Raw genomic sequence first — 18,667 nt, 5'->3', positions numbered from 1 at the left:
ATTACCACCCCGAAAAGTTGTTTATAAATAGATTTCACACTGAGCACCACTGGGTTGGAAATTAATTCTGGTCAGGGTAGAATCTGCCACAGTCTCTCTAATACACATACACAGTGCTGCCTGCTGAGATCCTATAACCGTTTTATACAAGCACACCCAGTCAAATTGGTTTCATTATTAGTATTCTTTGTTTCTTTTGGTTTCTTTCTTTGGTTTCTCTTTCATTGTTTTTCTTTCTTTCTTGGTCCGTCCATTATGTATCATCAGACGAATTTAGATGCCTAATTTTTTTGTGATCCTTTGCAGGTGGTCTATTACTAAGACTGTACTTAAAATAGCTTCACTTATATAATATTTTGTCGTCTCTTAACTATACTTGACACTATACTCAGGGTTGTGACAAAGTATGGCAAAGTATTGCATTTCATTTTAGTAATTTGCAGGTCTGGAGATAAGATAGTATGTAAAAAACAATATTTGTGTTTCCAGACTATTGCCCCCATTCTGTTTTTCCAAAATATAAAGTTAAGAATTTCTAAAACCAAATTTATCATCAAGGCAGAGTGTTTTTCGTGGTGTTTGGAGCAGGCCGCCGGCGCAACCAAAATGTCTACCACTGTGTGAGAGTGCACAAGAGCAAGCTTGATCTTGTTATTTTTACTTGATCTGTAAAGCACTTTGTAACTGTGTTTTGAAATGTGCTATACAAATAAAGTTTATTATTATTATTATTATCTTGTCGAAAGCAAGGCAAGAAATATGGCGCCCAATTGAACACACATTCCTATGCAGAGCTGCCTACCAAATCCAGACATCTGTGACCAAATTTCAATCAGGAGAGACAGTAGACTGAAGTAAAGACACTATTTAACACAGAATATGAGTGTACAGATTAACAGATGATTTGTGCTGATAAAGATTTACCAGAAGTCTTTGCCACTTGGACACCAGAGAGAGATATTTTGTGATCGAGGGACATCTTTGTGGCAGCAGGATGGAGTCCAGACACTGGTGGTGGCTGATGACTCTGAGGCTGATGAGGCGTATGAGGCTGATGAATCTGTAAAGACTGGGTGGTGATAGGGAGGTGGAGGGCGCAAGAAAGAGCCACAGCAGAGAAAGAATCATGTTTAAAATGAGGAGCAGTAAGATGATGGACTGACAGAGAAGGTGTGTCGCTGTGCTGTTGGCTTGTTGTGAAGCTGAAGAACAAATGATGACTCAATTGACCTACCGAGACAATGACACCTAGAGATAGTGAGTGAGCATTCGTGCAAGAGGTGAAGAAGAGGGTGACAAAGAATGGCAGGGTGAGAAAGAAAACTAACAGCCTGAGCATGAAAAGTATTGCCCTCCTGACTGAACTTGCCTGAGCTAAAAAAAAATGCAGCAATGTCTTTGAATTGCATTATTATATATTACTCATTGTTGGTTCTTATTCATGATAGAGACTAAAAAATACGGGAGGAACAATAATATAATATTAATCCTAAAGTTAAGGCAAAATGATACAAGTGTGGGTTGCACTGGTTAGTTTACTTCTCTATGGGCAGATATGTTTGTCCAACTTTCTGCGTAGGAGTTTGGACTGAACGGCCACAATGGCTAAATGCAAGTTTTCCAGGGGTGGTTTCAACACTCCCAAATTTAAACCCTGGTTGGCTAAGGATTCCAAAGAGGAATAGAAAGCTTGATGCAAACTTTGTGTAAAACAGTTCGACATCTCGAACATGGGGAACGCAACAATTGTAAGCCATATGCAAGGACAAAAGAACCAGAGTCACAGCGTTTTTGGCCCAACTCAACATAAAAAATCTACCAAGAAGTCTTGTGTAGGAAACCCATAGACCGTATCTCAATATGGCTTCCTTCCAATTATCATACTCTCAGTTCTCACCCTGGCTTTATCAAAAAAAGTAGTATTTTACTACTTTACTTACAGCATTGTAGTATTTTATGGTTCATTGTTTATTGAAGTGGACATGTTTGTGTGGATCTGCGCTCCCTCCAGCTTTTTAGATGCACTCTGCCCCTGCTAATATGCCAGTCATGGTGCTGTGCTGCTACTGCCTTTGGCCCCTTTAGCTAACTATAAAGCACTGACATGTGCATTGAGCCATCCAATCTGTCTGTCTTCCAGGAAGTAGCTCTAACTGCGTGGTGTGGAGTTGAACAAATGATGAGTGGATGACTGGGAATACACCATTATTCCATTTCCTGCCACAGTATCAATATAAATGGATCAATGCACCGCTAATCCTCTGCTATTTTAGAATGCTAGGAAGGTAATCAGGAGTTCAGGACAATACTGCGTCTTCTACTCAGGCTGAAAACTTTGTATTCCAAATGAAGGCTTTCCACACAATAACCATAGGCTACAGAAAGCATAGAGCTATACACATATATATATATATATATATATATATATATATATATGCATATATGTGTGTGTGTTGGGTTGTGTGTTTGTGTGCTTTGTTTGTATTCTTTGTAGTCACAGTGTAAGTTCTTTGCCTCCATTTTTCTATTTCCAGCCAGGAAGTATGACAGTGGAGAATATCTTAACATCACCGGCATCACAAGGGACCAGGCTGGAGACTACGAATGCAGCGCTTTAAATGACATCGCCTCTCCTGACACCAAAGCAGTAAAAGTCACAGTCAACTGTAAGTATATCTCTTTCTTCTTCCTTGCTTCCCTTCTTTTTTCCGCGCCGGCCTCGCAGACACATGAAAGACACCGGGGCAGTCTTCAATGATACCAGTGTCATGTCCCTGACGGTGCACTTCAAGAAAGTACACCTTCCAGAAGTTTGAAAAAGTAGAAAGCTGGAGCTTGAAGTTTCTTAATATTTAATGTGAGAATTCCCTTTTTGTCTGTGCATGTAGGTGATTAATTCACACTAAGGAAAGGTCTGACTGTTCTAAGCACTATTCCATTATGCAGGTAATGAGTCTTTCAAAAGAGTGAGGAGACAGTAATGAGGAGCCAGGGCATTAATGAATGATACTGGGCTTTAGCTGTCGTGGTCACATGGAAATCACCACTCGTAAGTATGAGCAGGAATGGGTGCTTGACAATTATTGCCATTCCCTCTTCTTTTAAAAGTGCTCCTTTGCTTTACTGTTATTCATGGAGGTTTCTGCGTAGATGCCCTGTGCTAAATCTCACTTTTGGCAAAGCTTATCAGGCAGTCGGCTGGAGAGACAGAGGGGAGAGGAAGAGTGAAAGAAAAAAACACGCCTCCTGGCCCAGTTACTGAGTCATATCCTGAAAGCTAATCATGCAAGTTTTAAGAAATTGAGTTATTTTATTTCATACAAAGTATTGATGATTTAACTATCCTTTTTTGGACTTTGAGCCTGATAATAATTTCACTATATTTCCACCTCTCTGAGTTAAGACAGCTTTTATTTTGCCTTCATTAGAAAACCGAGTTTGTGGCCATTATTTCTGTGTAATGCCTGCCTCTAATGAGCTGGGTCTGAGTGGAGTTTTAGATGCCAGTTATTTATAGCTCTACTGAGACACGGGTTCAAGGATAAAAAGTGCTTTGACAACTGGGAGTGTCGTTGTGCTACAGAACAAAGGAGATATTCACAATGATTGATAAGGCATGTCATAGTCAGACGGCGTATTTTAAAGCCAGGCAGCGGGGTTATGTGGGTTTACTATCCAAACTGAGTGAATTGATTAAGAAGACTTTCCTTTGCTGTCAGGCAAAGTCACCACAGCCTGAGCACCGGAGCTGTACTTTGGGTGGGAGTATGCTGTAGTTTGTCAAGTGTTGAGGCAGTATTTGCCCGCTGCCCAGAGTTATCAGAAGCTGACAGAGCTACAGAGCTGTTCCTGTCATTGACCAGTTACTTATTCTTCATTATTGACGTGTACTGCAGAGGAGAATTGTGCGGATATCTTTTGTCGACTCCTTTAATAATTTTTCAATGGTATGTTATAAATTGGCTTATGAAAACTGTTTACGGAGTCTGTTTAGTATAATATTTTACATAATCCTTTACGTATAGCAGAGATTCAGTTGCTGGAGAATGTCTCTTATACAAAGGAGGTAACAGTATAGGCTATAAACTCGCACACATTACTTCTGCCTTCTGGACTGAGAAATTGAGGTTCTGTATCTCACCCAGTCTAATTGTAACACATCAGTGGCCTTTCTTGGAAATGCTATGGATTATAATATAGAAAATAAAGACTCTTTTTTTTTATATCAAAAGCGCAGTAGGATCCTGAGTGAATACACTAAAGTGACACTTTAACAGTCGATGTCCATTGGAAACCATTATCTCCAAAGTGTTTCTTTTCAGGAAGTAAAACAGCCTGTTGCAAGATCTATGAAAATACATCTCTGAAATAATCCGATGGGGTTTTTAAAGGATTTCATGAACCTGAGGGGTAGGAGAAATATAACCCATGGAGTAGCATGTAAATCATTATCATTAAAGATAATATCAGGCAGACAGTTGAGATGAATCTCCAGTGGACATGAGATCTCTTCATGTAGCAGCTCTCACATCTACCATGTCATCCTGACAAGTCTTTATTCAAAACCTGTCTGCAGTAATTAGTTTAGCAGCCTGTGTCTCCACATAGTGTAAAAAGCCAGAGCTCCCTCCCACTTAATTCATAAATGTTTCATCATCATTCTTGACGTCCTGCTTGAGCTATGGCCAACATGAAAACTCCATAGTCAGACTTTTCTGTCCTCACGAGCACCTCACACATGAAAGGTGCTGTGTTTTATTGCTGCTGCTTAGCATTTGAAGTGCTGCGCAACAGTGAGACCTGCATAAACAAAACATGTCGCTGACATTAAAGCAGTACAAAGCAACTTCGGTTGTCAAGACCTTCAAATGGCATGGAGAGGCGGCTGTTTGAAAAATCTTAACTTCAGTACCCCGTGTCATGTTGCTTTAAATAGTCAGTGTTTCAGCTCTCAAAATATTTTGTAAGCATGTTTCGTGATGCCTGTATTTTTCCATGAAAGTTGCCTCATCCCTTCTTCGTGGCGACTTGTGACATGTGCTCATTTACAAAGATAAGGGGCAGAATAAATGAATTAAAGTTGTCCACTGGAGCGGCTGATATGGCCACAGCAGGGAGAGCCAGGGCCAGCTGGTGGCCACTCTTCACTGCCTCCTCTCTACCCCGGTGCAGTTCTCCCTCTGTGAAGGAAAAAGAGAGGCATTTGGACTATATCCCAATCCACTGTATCATCCATGCTGTCCTATCACACATCAAGCTATATTCACCACGCGCCCAGGAGCGGGGGGTATTGATGAGGGCTCAGTATGCCAAACACTGAATTAAGATAAAGACGTTAGCTGACACAGAAACTCAAACAAGAGAGGATAATTACACAGCAAGAAGTGAGAAATGAACGTTATTAAAAACATCACACTGTATGGGCACGTGCTCATACAGCTGTTTAACTCGGCTGACAAAATCAGCCACTGAACTTCGTAAAGGTTCTCCTGGGAGATTCTGCAGGTGTCACTTTTACTCTGTCAGTGAAATGCGCCATCTGACAGATTTTTAGGTAAATAACCTTTTAAAATTACTACAGAGAATGATGAAAGAGGGTGAGACTATTTTTCTTCCAAAGATTCAGATTTGTCCGACGTTAGATTGTGTAAGAGGCTATCAGGGCGTACACTGACCTCATCAGAGTATCAGCACTGCTCCTCTCAGAGTATCCTTCTTTTTAATGGCAGTTAAATTAAATTAAGTCATAAACATCAATCAGTCATGCCTGCACTATTTCTCTTTTATCGCTCTATAAGACAGCAAAGGAATGAGTGACACTGACATTTCATGGGTTAACAGTCTAATTAAATACATGTCCAAACAATTTCTCTCTGCTTTCAAAACAATTCCTTTTTTTCAAGCGAAGAGTATAGTTGACCTCTGGGCTAATTGCAGATTAGGGCCACTAATTAAAATAAGCACACCAAAGTAATGAAAACAAAATTAAGCTCTAGCATGTTTGGAGTTTTAATAACACCAGGCCCTCTATAATACTAAGCCTGCCATTTGGCTTTCTATGATATGATGAGTTAGAGGCAGAAGGTCTGCGGCGTTGTCATTGTGCCGCTATTTCAAAGTGTTAAGTCCAGTACATGTAACCTCTGTTTGAATTTCTCCCATGCTCAAAAGACTACATTGATCACACAGTGTTAATTAAATGCCTGGCCCTGCCTTTGTCTCCTGCCTTTATACTTCCGGTGATGAATGAATGACGACTGGATACTTTTATGAGCTAAACCTGAATGATGGCAGTCATCCAGAGGGTGATGCTGGAATGAGATTGGCTGAAAAGCCCCGCTTGGCAAAAGGATATTTCAGCAGTGATTTTACCTGATGAAATTTGATCTCTGACCTACTTTTCACATTTACATATTCATCTTCACTGCAGGTGGGTTCGGTTATTGGCTGAAATTCTCACTGCACAGTGTGACTCAAAGGCATAAATATCACATCTAGGTGCCTGAGTCGGAGGGATGAATGAGAAGGAAACAACCGTGGAAAACCTCCGCCTGAGATAAAAAGCCAGCGTTTGATTAATTAATGAAGCCACCTTGTTGTAGAATGAAGGCGTCCTTTACTAACTACATGCACATAAAACAATAATAAAAACCTGATTCTTTCTCAAGCTGAGAAATCAGAAGGCGTCTGACCTTCAGTGTTGTTAAGACGGAGAGAGCTGCCTGCTCCTGCTCCTAATTGAATGAGTGACACCACAGAGTTTGAGCATCATAACGCAAGATGGGATTTGACAGTTTGCACAAACTTTAGTCACACGTGGAAAGTACACAGACAACCAACTGCCTTGTCGTGCTACATTTTATTTGCTCGTCACTGTTTCAAATGCTTCAAAGCTGAAGCTAAAGCCGTTCGTAACTGCGCCAGATGTTCTGATCGTCTCTTCATCTCTCGTCCTGTAATAATAGCAAAGCTGCCACAAGTCAATTTGAGGAAAATAAATGTGTAAAGAAGACAGATCAGTCGAAGCCATGTTAGCACCACAGATGTTTGAATTATTGAGGCAGAGTAGGAAGAGCCTGTTTTTTGGGGGGAAGCTGTCTCTATTTTATCTATGTTGATGCAAAATGTTTTTTATATGAAGCTACTGGTTATGTAACAGCCGCATTTTGACCATTAGAGGCAGAATATTAATGGCATGGTCTTTATCACACATCTGGAACTTTAATTGGGTACCTCTGACACGCCAGATTCAACTTTGTTTTGTTTTGTTTTTCTCTCTCGCACTCTTTCCTCAGAGAGTCTGTATGATCTCGTCCCTTCCTATCTCGATGTAAGGTTCAGGTTTGAACCGGCGCAGGCGGCTCTCCCTCTTCAACATCACTTGTTTTCCTTCATGGCAAGGTTTCACTTGCTTTGCAGAGTGAAGCTTTGCCCTGTGTGCTTCCGAGTTTGCCAGCCATTTGTACGCCTCCTTCCTCCTCCTGTACCCTGCAGCTGTGAATTCTGCTCACATATCCACCATGGCCATATTTATAAAAAGAAGAGCACCTCACTTTTTCCTCCTGCTTACAGTAATTGGCCAACAAAACTGTGATCATTTTTAATTAATTATGAGCATGCACATTAGAAGTGCTGTCAGCAATTACAGCCATAGTATTGATAGATTTTGGGTAATTGAAATGCAGGGGCATACTGTGAACACTTCACATTCTTTACATCACCTTGTCTTCTGTTTGCTCCAGCCCGGCCTTTCCCTCTAAAGCTCCCATCATCTGGGCCTGTTTGGAATTCAAGCCCTGCCCTGTTAGATACACCCACAACATGCCCCTCTCACTCCCCTGACAGAGTTGTTCTGGGGAGTCATGACCATCTCAGATAAATAAGAGGCTAAAACTGTTTACTTGTGGTCAGGAGACACATCTCCATGACCCCCCCAGTATTACAATGTCAAGTCCTGACAAGAAAGTAAACAACTATTAGTGGAGTGTGAGCATGTTTGCACTGTATTAGCATTTCTTATTAAGAGTCATTACACAGCGTAACATCTGCATAGGTCTACACAGCATTTACATTGGTATGTCCTACGTATTGTGTGTGCGCGTGAGTGTGTGTGTGTCCAGATGTGCCTCAGTGCGGTGTTTGGATAGATCAAAAGTAGAGTAAATCTTGATCCACAGTTCAATGAAATCTATTATTGGGAGTGTTTTAACATCAGGCGCAAAGTCTCAGCTGAGCATTTGTCGACAGTTTGCAGTATCCATTGAAATACTGTGGCTTACAATTCAAAAGAGAAGGCTTCCTAGAATTGGATTCTGATCCAATCCTAAGTAGAGTTAAAGCCAGTACCCTCGAGCTGTTTGGATGTAAATCCATCTCTCTACATCTCTCCAAAGCTCTCGTCTTGATTGCTATTTGGATTCCTTACTGCACGCGGGGCATGAATAAGTGAGCGGAATCTTGATCTTCTGCAGAATAAATGTTCTCGCTAGTACTGTTTCAAAACATATTGACGCACAGCAACTTCATCTTTTAGCTTGGTCTGCAATTTTTTTTTCGTGACTGATCAAAATGACTTTATAGAGCTGACAAAAGACAAATGCTTGAACATGGCAGGCTTACATCAAAGTGTCTGTAATGTGGATGTTATGTGTGTTTACACGGCTGGGGGTGACATACTGAACTCTCCTGTGGCATTAAAGATGTCTCCGTGTGTCCTGGTTGTGGTGCAGCTCTCACTGGAGCAACTCCACCATCTTACACGTGAACTCAGTCAGATAGGTGGGGATTTGTGTACCTTTAACCATTTAGCGTTCAACACCGACAATAGACTGAATCCCTGGTGCTGTCGACCCACACAGTCCCGCACACTAAGCCGGTTATTTATATGCCTTGCATTGTATAAAAAGAAGGAACACAATGTTCCCTAGCTGTTCTGAATAGAAATCTTAATTAATTAATAAATCTTGGCAGCAGAACCATTCCTGACCGACAAAAAAACAGGACAATGAAGCCCACAGATGGCAGTGGGGAACAGTGTCTCTGTGTGTAAGCTGATAAGTCATGCACTGATGAGTCCATTTCTTAATTGCAATGAAAACTCATTTTCAAATCTGGCTGGAGAGGTAGGGTTATTAATTGATCTTTTAATTAAAAAGCTTGCGTTCTATGGGTTCTCTTGGCAAACAATAGTTTGTAGCTAAATAAATCATATTCAGTCTTGAAGCACACCAATTAATCATTAATAGTCACATGAGGATTGCTTAAGGCAAGCAACTCAGCGAAGCCCTGTACATTAAGGTGCGATGCTCTCTGAACAAACCCTGTCCATTAATATTAGATGGAGAGAAGGTCAGCCATTTTATTCGTCATTAACATGCTTGTATTCATGTATGTTGTAGAGGTGCACAACTGTCTCGTCTTTGTTTTGATGACAGGCTCCACATAATGCAGATGTAATGGGAGTCGGTTTTTGATCGACCCACAACTGGCCATTTGTCACCCGACGGGGTCTTACAGCACCCATTTCTCTGCCATGCCTGTGCTATTCCTGGACCCAACCCCTTACCCCCATCTGGTGGAGTCGCCATGACTCCAGGCATGATTTACAGCACCACCACAGCATGCTCTCGACACTAAATTACCTGGATTATTGGGCCTTCATGAGTTTTAGTGCACTACTTTGCATTACTCTGGAAATCCTGATGGTGCATTGCACAATATATGATGATATAGAAGGCGTCAGCATGTTGAAATTGGAATTATCGGATTGGAGTGGACTTTATGGCTGTGATCTGTCTTAACGGATCCCAGTGCCAGGATCTAAATTGGAAAGACTTGATATTATTGATATGCATATAAAATCGGAGCATTTTGGACCACCTACAGAATTATGGGAGGTATTTTTCTCTATTCCAACATGTTGCAACAATTGTATAACTTTGGTGGTAGTGAAAAGGACAATTACTAGGCCCCGAACTACTTTTGAATTCATTTGCAGCACAGAAACTACACTGGTAAACTTTTATGAGAGGTGCCCTTGATAAGATAGATGATGATAGATGACCCATACGCCTGTACTGACATTGGGTCATTTGAGGAGAAATCTGGCTTTATATTCAAAGTTACCACTCCATAGTTACACCACTGAGACGGATGGCTTATTATGCTCATATCAGTGTTGAAGTACTCGGTATCTGCCTTTTTTGAAGGTCTCAGACTCGTCTCGGAATGAACCACATTTTGCCTGTTCTTGTCTCGGTCTCAGACAAAGAGGACTTGGGATTTAATTTCAACACCGGTCAAGACCACGACTGCGGGGTTTTAACTGCATTGTCTGTGCAAAAAAAGGAGTGTTGAATAGAGATGGTTGAGTTGATTTCAGCTTGTTAGCGTTTGTATTTTTTGGCTTCTAGAAAACACATAAAACTCACCTCAGCAATGCCTCTCGATTATTTCACAAGACATTTCTCAAAGTACAACTATAGAGACACACATAAATACAGTATTACAATAAAAGAGGTGAATGAAGAGGAATAGTCATGTGTTTTCTGTTTGTGATTTCATGGTGATGTGGAACTTTTAGATCAATTTTAAGAGTGCCAATGATCTGAATGACCTACATTTTACTCTCATGCAGTATGGACTTGCATTGGTCTGGTCTTTGTCTTCTCTCAGTCTCGATATACTCTGGGGTTGGTCATGGTTTGGTCTCGGTTAAGGTTCTTTTTACTAAAACACTGACTCATGTTGATGTATGTTGATCATTCATTAATTTATTTTCCATTATCTTATCCTGTTGGGGCTCGCAGAGGGGCTGACATTGGGCGAGAGGCAGGGTACACCCTGGACAGGTCACCAGACTATCACAGGGCTGACACATAGAGACAGACAACCATTCACACTCACATTCACACCTACGGACAATTTATAGTCACCAGTTAACCTGCATGTCTTTGGACTGTGGGAGGAAGGGGTCCATGTCATTGGTCCGACAGCCCATTGGTTCGACATCCCATTAGTCCGACGGTCCGCGGTGCTGAACGGCTCCCGGCGGGCGTATTTCTGCCTTGATGGTGCACCGCGACGGGCTCTGGGTCAGCTGGGAAAGGCTTGAGGCAAAGCAGGCTCACGGCTTATGTGTTTGTCACTTTCTTTTTCATTTTAACCCACACCATGATCTTTTCCTGACCCTAACCAAGTGGTTTTTGTGCCTAAACATAACCAGACCTTAACCATAGGGCATCATGATGATTTCGGAACAACGGGACTTCGGAACAGTGGGTTTAATATGGTCGGAACAATGGGATGTCGGACCAACGGACAGTTCCCAGGAGGAAGCTGGAGTACCCGGGGAAAATCCAAGCTTATATCCACACAGAACCCTGGGTTCGCACCAGGAGACCTCTTGCTGTGAGGGGATAATACTAACCACTGCACCACTGTGCCGCCCTGTTTGTTGATCAGCAAGATATTAAATATATAAAGAGAGAGTAATTGCTTAGTTCCTTTGTTGTTTTAATCATTTTTTTCTTGCCAGGATTTTAACCAACTTCTAATAGAGGACAGTAATCCAAGTTAACCAGAAATAGGAAATCCTTTGAGTCTAATGAAGAAAGCACAGTGTTCTTTTTGGCAAGTGCTGATCCAGTTGGTAATAAATAAAAGGGAACACATCAAAATGCTCCAACTTCAAATATGAAATAGAGCTACATGAAAGGAGCAAATTTAGACAGACAGTTTGCCAGTGGTTTTGAGTTCTCAGTTTTAACATGAAAGACAGTGGCTGTATGAGTGAGGTTTCAAGTATTGACACACCTGCCTTGGCTACCATGTCCACTGTCCTAGCAACTGTACAGCGCGACAGCCAGGTCACCCTGGCGCTTTCAGAGGCTTCAGATAATCAATGCCCCCGCACAATGACACCAATGGAGGATTACAAGGATTCAGTAAGCTTCTGTCAGTCCGCATACTGCATTGATTTTGTCATACTTGCTATTGGCTTATATTTCTGTGCTGAGGAGCACTGTTGCAATTTTCTTTGCTTGTCCTCGTCTTTTTCTTAAGGTACAGTACAGCTCTTCTCTGGTGCACATCGTCAAATGCTAAACACTGATGTTACTTTATCACAAGCTTTGGTAACCGTCTTATTCTCTTCTGCAGATTATTGTAGCTCTTATATAAAGATGCTGAAGGACCTGTAACATTTTTGCTGGCTGTCTTTATGGTGTGGGTTCCATTAATGTCTTTGTGATCCAAATAGATACATGTCTGAAGCAATCTGTGAAGTTTCTGAAGCGAGATTGAGTCAGAAGAATGTTGATGCTTTGAGTTTGGGTATTTTATAGACACAGGGGTGCACACAGACAGCATGCACACGCCCACACACACACACAGCCAGCACAGACACGTAGTCAAGGTCTGCTAATACCCCCCAGCATGGCATCCAGCTTTTCATACAGTGATATATGAACAGGAAAAGCTGCAGCATAACCCAACGCTTGATTCACTGTCCCAAGTCCTTCGGATTATTCAGCCCAGCCGTGAAAGAGAGGAAATGGCTGTATAATTGGCACACATATGCAAGGACAGAAAATCAACATACACTAGTCATACGAATGTGCTCATTAGGATGCAGCAGAAGGGTGGAGGAAGGGCATCCATCATCACAGAGCACACTGTCACCTCAGTGCACCTCTCCTACATGATCATATGCCACATGTACAAATGGTCACACGGATCTTTTTCACCTCGTACAGATCTGTTGCATCACGCCTCATCTATCTGTGCAGACTTTCACAGGATCACAGGATAATAAAGCACGTCGCTACTTTCATGTACCTGTAATACACATGAGAGCTGTCTTATTCAGTAGGAAGAGACGATTCAGACATGTCCATTAGATTCATTCGTCATTGTTTGAAGTCTGATGCCAGTTAGTACCTCGGGATTTGTTGTCCAAGGCTGCATCAGTCCACACTGAGGTCGTCCGTTAGGAACATCTCCAAATGCAATTGGATGTAAAGGTTTGCAGGCGCTTGGCCAAGCTCTTCCACTGGATACAGGCTACAGCTCAGACTGACAGGTCGCTCTTAAACGCTCATTGTCAGGAATATAAATAGTCCGCATCTAACTTTCAGACAAGTCTGGGCAATTTACTGCTAGCTGCAGGACTGACCCCAAGAGTGCGAGCTTTTTCCATGTATCACAGGCTTTTAATCAGAAGCTGTTTGAGTGGCACAAAGTAATTTTGCTTGTATTGTATGTCAGATGACTGTGTATCTGATTGTGTGTTTAGAGCAGTTTTATTGTTTGTCAGGCTGTGGGGAGTCAAGCCAAGTCTACACAATGCACAATGTCAGATTGAGCCCTGTGCCTTATTATGATTGGTTCTTCTGTTTCCTTGCCTCTGTTGATTAATGGAGAAGCCGGAAAGCAGTCTCGATAATACCAGTGGGCATGAACCCCTGTGTGCTTTCAGTTCTGTGAGGAAAAGTGCTACTTACAGCAAGCACAGCTTGTCCTCAGTCTTTTAAAGAGGGCCATTTTATTTTGTTTGTCCACAGTTTATGAATTCAGCGTTACTCTGATAAGGGCCAGTAATTACAATTATGACAAGTGAAACATTTTCCCCCATTATGTGACTAAGGGAATGGTAAGAGGGCTGGTTATTTTTTTCCTTCTTTTTGTCTGACTGGTTTTGTCTAACCTCATGCTGTATTCAACAAAATGCCATTGTTGTAAGTCTATATAACTTCAATTCATTAATTTAATTCTTTCAAGGCTGTGTTACTATAAGCAGAGTAAATATTTGAAGTACAAAAGGACCGGGCTGCTTCAGAAACCGTTCATATGTAAGGCTGCCTTCATGACACTGGCAAAGAGATTTACACCACATTTCAACACATGAAAGGAGCCTCATTTTGCATTCACAGAACCTGCCTGTGCCATTGAGTCTTTGAACTTCTATTAAGCCATTTATCACCATGCAGTGCAATTCATTTCTTTTTCGAACTGTGGGGATGGATGCCCTCTTCCCTCCCCAACTCCGCCTCTGCAGACTCTGAGCGTTGAGTTTACACTTTGTAATGTGTGCACTGACCAAGATGTCGGAGGTTGTCATTTTCAAATTCAACAACCCTCCTTCACCAGTTCTCAGTGTCTTATTATGACTTCAGCCTTATTTCCTTTAGATTGTCCTTATGCTGGTGATAACACCGATGTTTCTCTTGACTTGTATTTGTGACACTTATCTCTTTGTCTTCTCCAGTTGCTCCGTCTATCCATGAGATGAAAAGCCATGGAGTTGGTCTGGGACGCACAGCTCTGCTAAGGTGCGAGGCAGCTGCTGTGCCCTCTCCGACATTCGAGTGGTACAAGGGTGAGAAAAGGTGAGCCCAGTTTGATTGTATGAGCTGTCATGACAAAGTGTTTTGGCGTCTACTGGACGCAGCTGCATAATGTTTTGGTTGCAGAACAACACCTCAACTCATTTTTATTTTGTTTATGTTTATTTATTTATTTAATGATATGTTTTGGGGGTTTTTCACAACATATTATTTCAGTAACGGATGCTTGTGTGTCTGCACTTCACACATCTTAATTACTGCACAAGCCTTGCCTGTACTTTGTACCTGTGTTTTCTAAAAGCTGTTTATCAGCAGAAAACTGTACAATTCCTCCTCCTGCTTCACACATTTTAAGCAAACAAGAGAGTTAGTTTTGCTCTGTGTAAGTAAAGACAAAGTCAATAACAGATTGAATGCAATGTCAGATATAAATACTGAAAATCTGCATTTATGTGCGTTGCAAAGTGAATTTCATACTTCAGAGATGTGAGACAGCACACAAAGATATGGGAGCAGAGAACTACGAGCGTGGTGCTTCAGTTACACGTCAGGTAGACATCAGCACACCAACTACAATGGCAAGAGGTCATCTCCAGCAGCTGTGATGCAGCTGCATCCAGTAGATATTTGTTGTTACTCCACCAGTGTAATTATGAATGGATACAGTTGAAGTGTGTGAGCTCACGTTATTTTGAAGTGGATACATCACCACACTGCATCTAGTAAGGGCCATGGAATTTGACCAATCCTTGGAAAGCCTAGCATATTGTTTTTAGTTGAGGTTAACAAAATCTGAATTGTCCTGATGCAATATAACCCAACCAACCTGTGACAGAAGCATACATACCAGGGGTGTCAAACATATGGATCTCAGGCCAGAAAAGGGTTCGGTCCGGCCCACAGGATGACTTTGCACACCTAATATTAATACACTAGTGAAGCTAAGAGGTCTCAGCTTTCAAGAGTAGAGATGCACTGATCTAGCTCCTTCAGTTTCCATACCGATCCCGATGCGGTGGCTTTGAGTATCAGACGATACCCGATACCGATCCACTACCATGGTTGACCTAAAAAGCTATATACCTTTACATGTAGAACAGAAAAGACTAGAGGCATCAGGCATTGATGACTACACAGTTCTTTCCTAAGATAAAATGAAACAAGATGAAACAGATTAATGCAATGATGAACTATTTATTTTTAACAAAAATAAACAATTGTGCAACAGCAGTTGAAATAGTGTGAAACACTTCCACACAGCAGATTCTCTCCTTCACTCCATGAGGTATAACGTAGCTCGCGTTGCAATAGATGTAAAGGGAAAGGATCGCCTCAGGTATAGGTTGCATTTTCCGATACTCGATCAATCTATTTTGATGATATCAGGGCCGATATTCGATCCAGATATCTATTTTGATGATATCAGGGCCGATATTCGATCCAGATATCGGATCGGTGCATCCCTATTCAAGAGCAAGGTAAACAGTGAGTACTTCGTGTAAAATGCTGCTTCACAGGCTTTCCACCCTGACATTGTGCAAGATATTGTCAGTCAGTAGTTTCAGTACAAAATAATCTGTATCAGACTTCCATCATAAAACAATATTTAGAGAACCCTACTGCTCAGGCACTGACAAAACTTTAGATTTGTAAATGGTTTGTAAGGCAGGGGAATAACTTAACCTGCTTCCTCAGTAATGTCCACTTTAGTTTGGCGTAGTGATGCCAGCTTTACCACACGAGTAGAAATATATGGAATAATGTACATGTATTGACAGTGCGTAGTCGACTGAATGTGTAAAAACTGAGTCATATTGTTGAAATTGCACTTTTTTCTAAAGACATCTCAGGCTGTTAATCATCTGTTTATCTGATGACTAATAGAGGGGGAAATCTTGGAGAGCTGTTATTTATAGGTCATTATGCAGTGGTGTTATGGCCCACTTAAGATCAAACTTGGCTGTATGTGCCCTGTGAACTGAAATGAGTTTGACACCTTTGATACAGTATATACAGTAAACAAATGCTATTTATTGCTCATAATTAATGTTTTCACTGAAGGTCGCAGGGTTTGTAAAGATAGAATGAAGTTGGATAACGTTGGACTTTGAACAAGAATCTTTTGCTGACACAACAGTTATTAGGTCGCACTTGTTTGCAGACAAGCGTGAACGTGTGATAGGAAAAGTATGGTTTTCATTTCTTTGCTTTTTCCCAGAGACGGTGCATTTGTTTGTTCTGCCATTCGTGCGTCCTCTGGGGAGAGCCCACATAAATGCTCCTGCAGGAGTCACTTGTGCCTTGTCCTCACCTTGCACCCTAATAAAATGTTTGCTGGCAACTGGCTTAAATCAGTCGCGGCACATACATCAATCAGTCTAGATTCAAGTGTCAGTTCTTGAATTTAAAAACCAAATTACCCCCATTACCCATCATTTACCCACTCCTGGTGAGCACAATTTCAATCATCAGCTCACACTGTGCTAATTGTAATTATGGGGTGGATTCAATTTATTCAAATTGCTAAGGAGGCAAGTTGGCATGATTCTAGTCTTTACTTAATTCAAGGACTTGTTCTTTTTGTGACTTCTTACATGGCTAAATGGTGATTTCTTCAGTCACTCCTCATCCTGAAAAGGACATTATTAGAGGGACTTAAGCACAGAGCATATAGCCTCTGCACAACATCAGCACTGACTTCTTTATTGCTCCTTTTGGTCTGATATCAGACGGAATTGTCAACTTGTTACACTCCATTTCCATCTTCAGTCTGACATTGCCTCCACTCTAACCGATTTCCCTGGGGGGAGGTGGATTTGATTTTCCCAAACCAATCACTGGAGGCCAACATATCCCCCTGAATCAATTTAAGGCCACACTTATGCGCAGTCAAGCCAACATGCTGGTTTGGCGGGTTTTAGGAGTGGAGTGAAGTAAAAACAAACAACAGTGTCGGGTGATATTGAGGAAACATGTCGATTTAGAGTACCCTCGATAACAGTGTCTGTCTCATCTAGAACAGGCACCATTGTTGTTATGCTCCTCATTGGTTTCGGCATACAGCTTGACAAGACTTGACAACAGGGTTAGTCCCTCCCATGGTGCTGATTGGTTAATCATTACTCCCCCCACAGCGCCTGATTGTTCATCAACCATGAAACTGCTGTTTAATGTCATGATGCCAGACAAATCAGGCCCTATCTCCACTTATACAGACATTTCTGTCCACACAGCCTTCATTTTACGAAATATCTACGTACACACTACAACGCAAAAACAACCAACCGCTCGCCCTGGAGAGCTGTCCACTGTCTCCCATTATCGGTAGCAAAGAGTACAAGCTAGGTTATCTTTCTCAACACATATACTGGAGATCACATCATCATTGATTACCCTCTGATATAAGGACAAAGCACCTCACTCAGTGATTCATGTGATGCTCTGGGCATGCAAAGGGTCCTTCTAGTCCTCAACAACTATCCCAATCTCAACATTGTCCCACCAGCTTCTGGTTCAATCAGTCCTGATGATCCCAAACTTGTAGTGGACTTTAAACAACAGACAATGAGGTGGCGCAAATGACACTGGGTGCAGCAGATGCCTCCATTCGTCCATGAAATGGTGCAGCAGTACTAACTCTTAGTGTAAAGTAGTCTTCAGACCGTTGTTGTAATTGTGTCAGACGCATGGTCATTGCACAAAGCAGCAATGGGCATGCGCAAATCGAGGAGATGGCGTTTCACGTTTCTCGCATACTCCATTTTTCATGTCCACATGGATACAAAAGCTCTGTGCCAGTGACCTCAAACTGTGTGTAGACCAGAGCCAAAAAACGTGGAGGAAAATATCAGTTTACAAAAATATCTGTAGAGGTGTAGACAGGGCCTCAGTCAAGTCAGTCAGTTCAAAGGTCTGGATCCAGGCATCATTTACTGTGCACAGGGAATGAAGGCTACTTCTTATTTTGGCTCTGTGTTGATGCAGCCATACCATCAGTGTAGTGCTTCTGCCAGTTTGTCTCTATCGGAAGTAGTGTGACAGTTTTGACAACCCAATCTTTCTCTAGATGTGTCGCTGCTTTCATTCTTGAATGGAAGTGGGTGAGTGTTTATGTGTGCGTATGCAGGGGTAGAGGGGTGGTGTGTGTGTGTGTGTGTGTGTGTGTGTGGGGGGGTTCTTTCACTATGACAGAGGGGAGCATTGAGTAGTTTGATGTTGAACTAGCGACGAGACGAGACTCCCGCAGAGATTATCAGTGAATGTTCAGCTAACATTTGAGGAGGTCGCCGTGGGAGAGGGAACAACAGATTTGCGGATATTTG

General features: G+C 41.8%; 1 protein-coding gene across 3 annotated transcripts in view; it reads left to right on the top strand.

Annotated features, from left to right (window-relative positions):
- negr1 (neuronal growth regulator 1) overlaps positions 1–18,667 on the top strand; it is a 190,829-nt gene that overhangs the window by 104,583 nt on the left and 67,579 nt on the right. For all 3 annotated transcript variants that reach the window (XM_050055376.1, XM_050055374.1, XM_050055373.1), the window contains exons 4-5: positions 2,535–2,666; positions 14,267–14,387. In XM_050055376.1, the coding sequence (XP_049911333.1) occupies positions 2,535–2,666; positions 14,267–14,387 (253 nt within the window). The remainder of the gene's footprint in view (positions 1–2,534; positions 2,667–14,266; positions 14,388–18,667) is intronic.

The sequence above is a fragment of the Epinephelus moara genome, chromosome 10, assembly GCF_006386435.1.
Source record: "Epinephelus moara isolate mb chromosome 10, YSFRI_EMoa_1.0, whole genome shotgun sequence".
Lineage (NCBI taxonomy): Eukaryota > Metazoa > Chordata > Actinopteri > Perciformes > Serranidae > Epinephelus > Epinephelus moara.
Note: the sequence above shows the minus strand (reverse complement) of the source record. Positions and strands in the feature narration are given on the sequence as shown.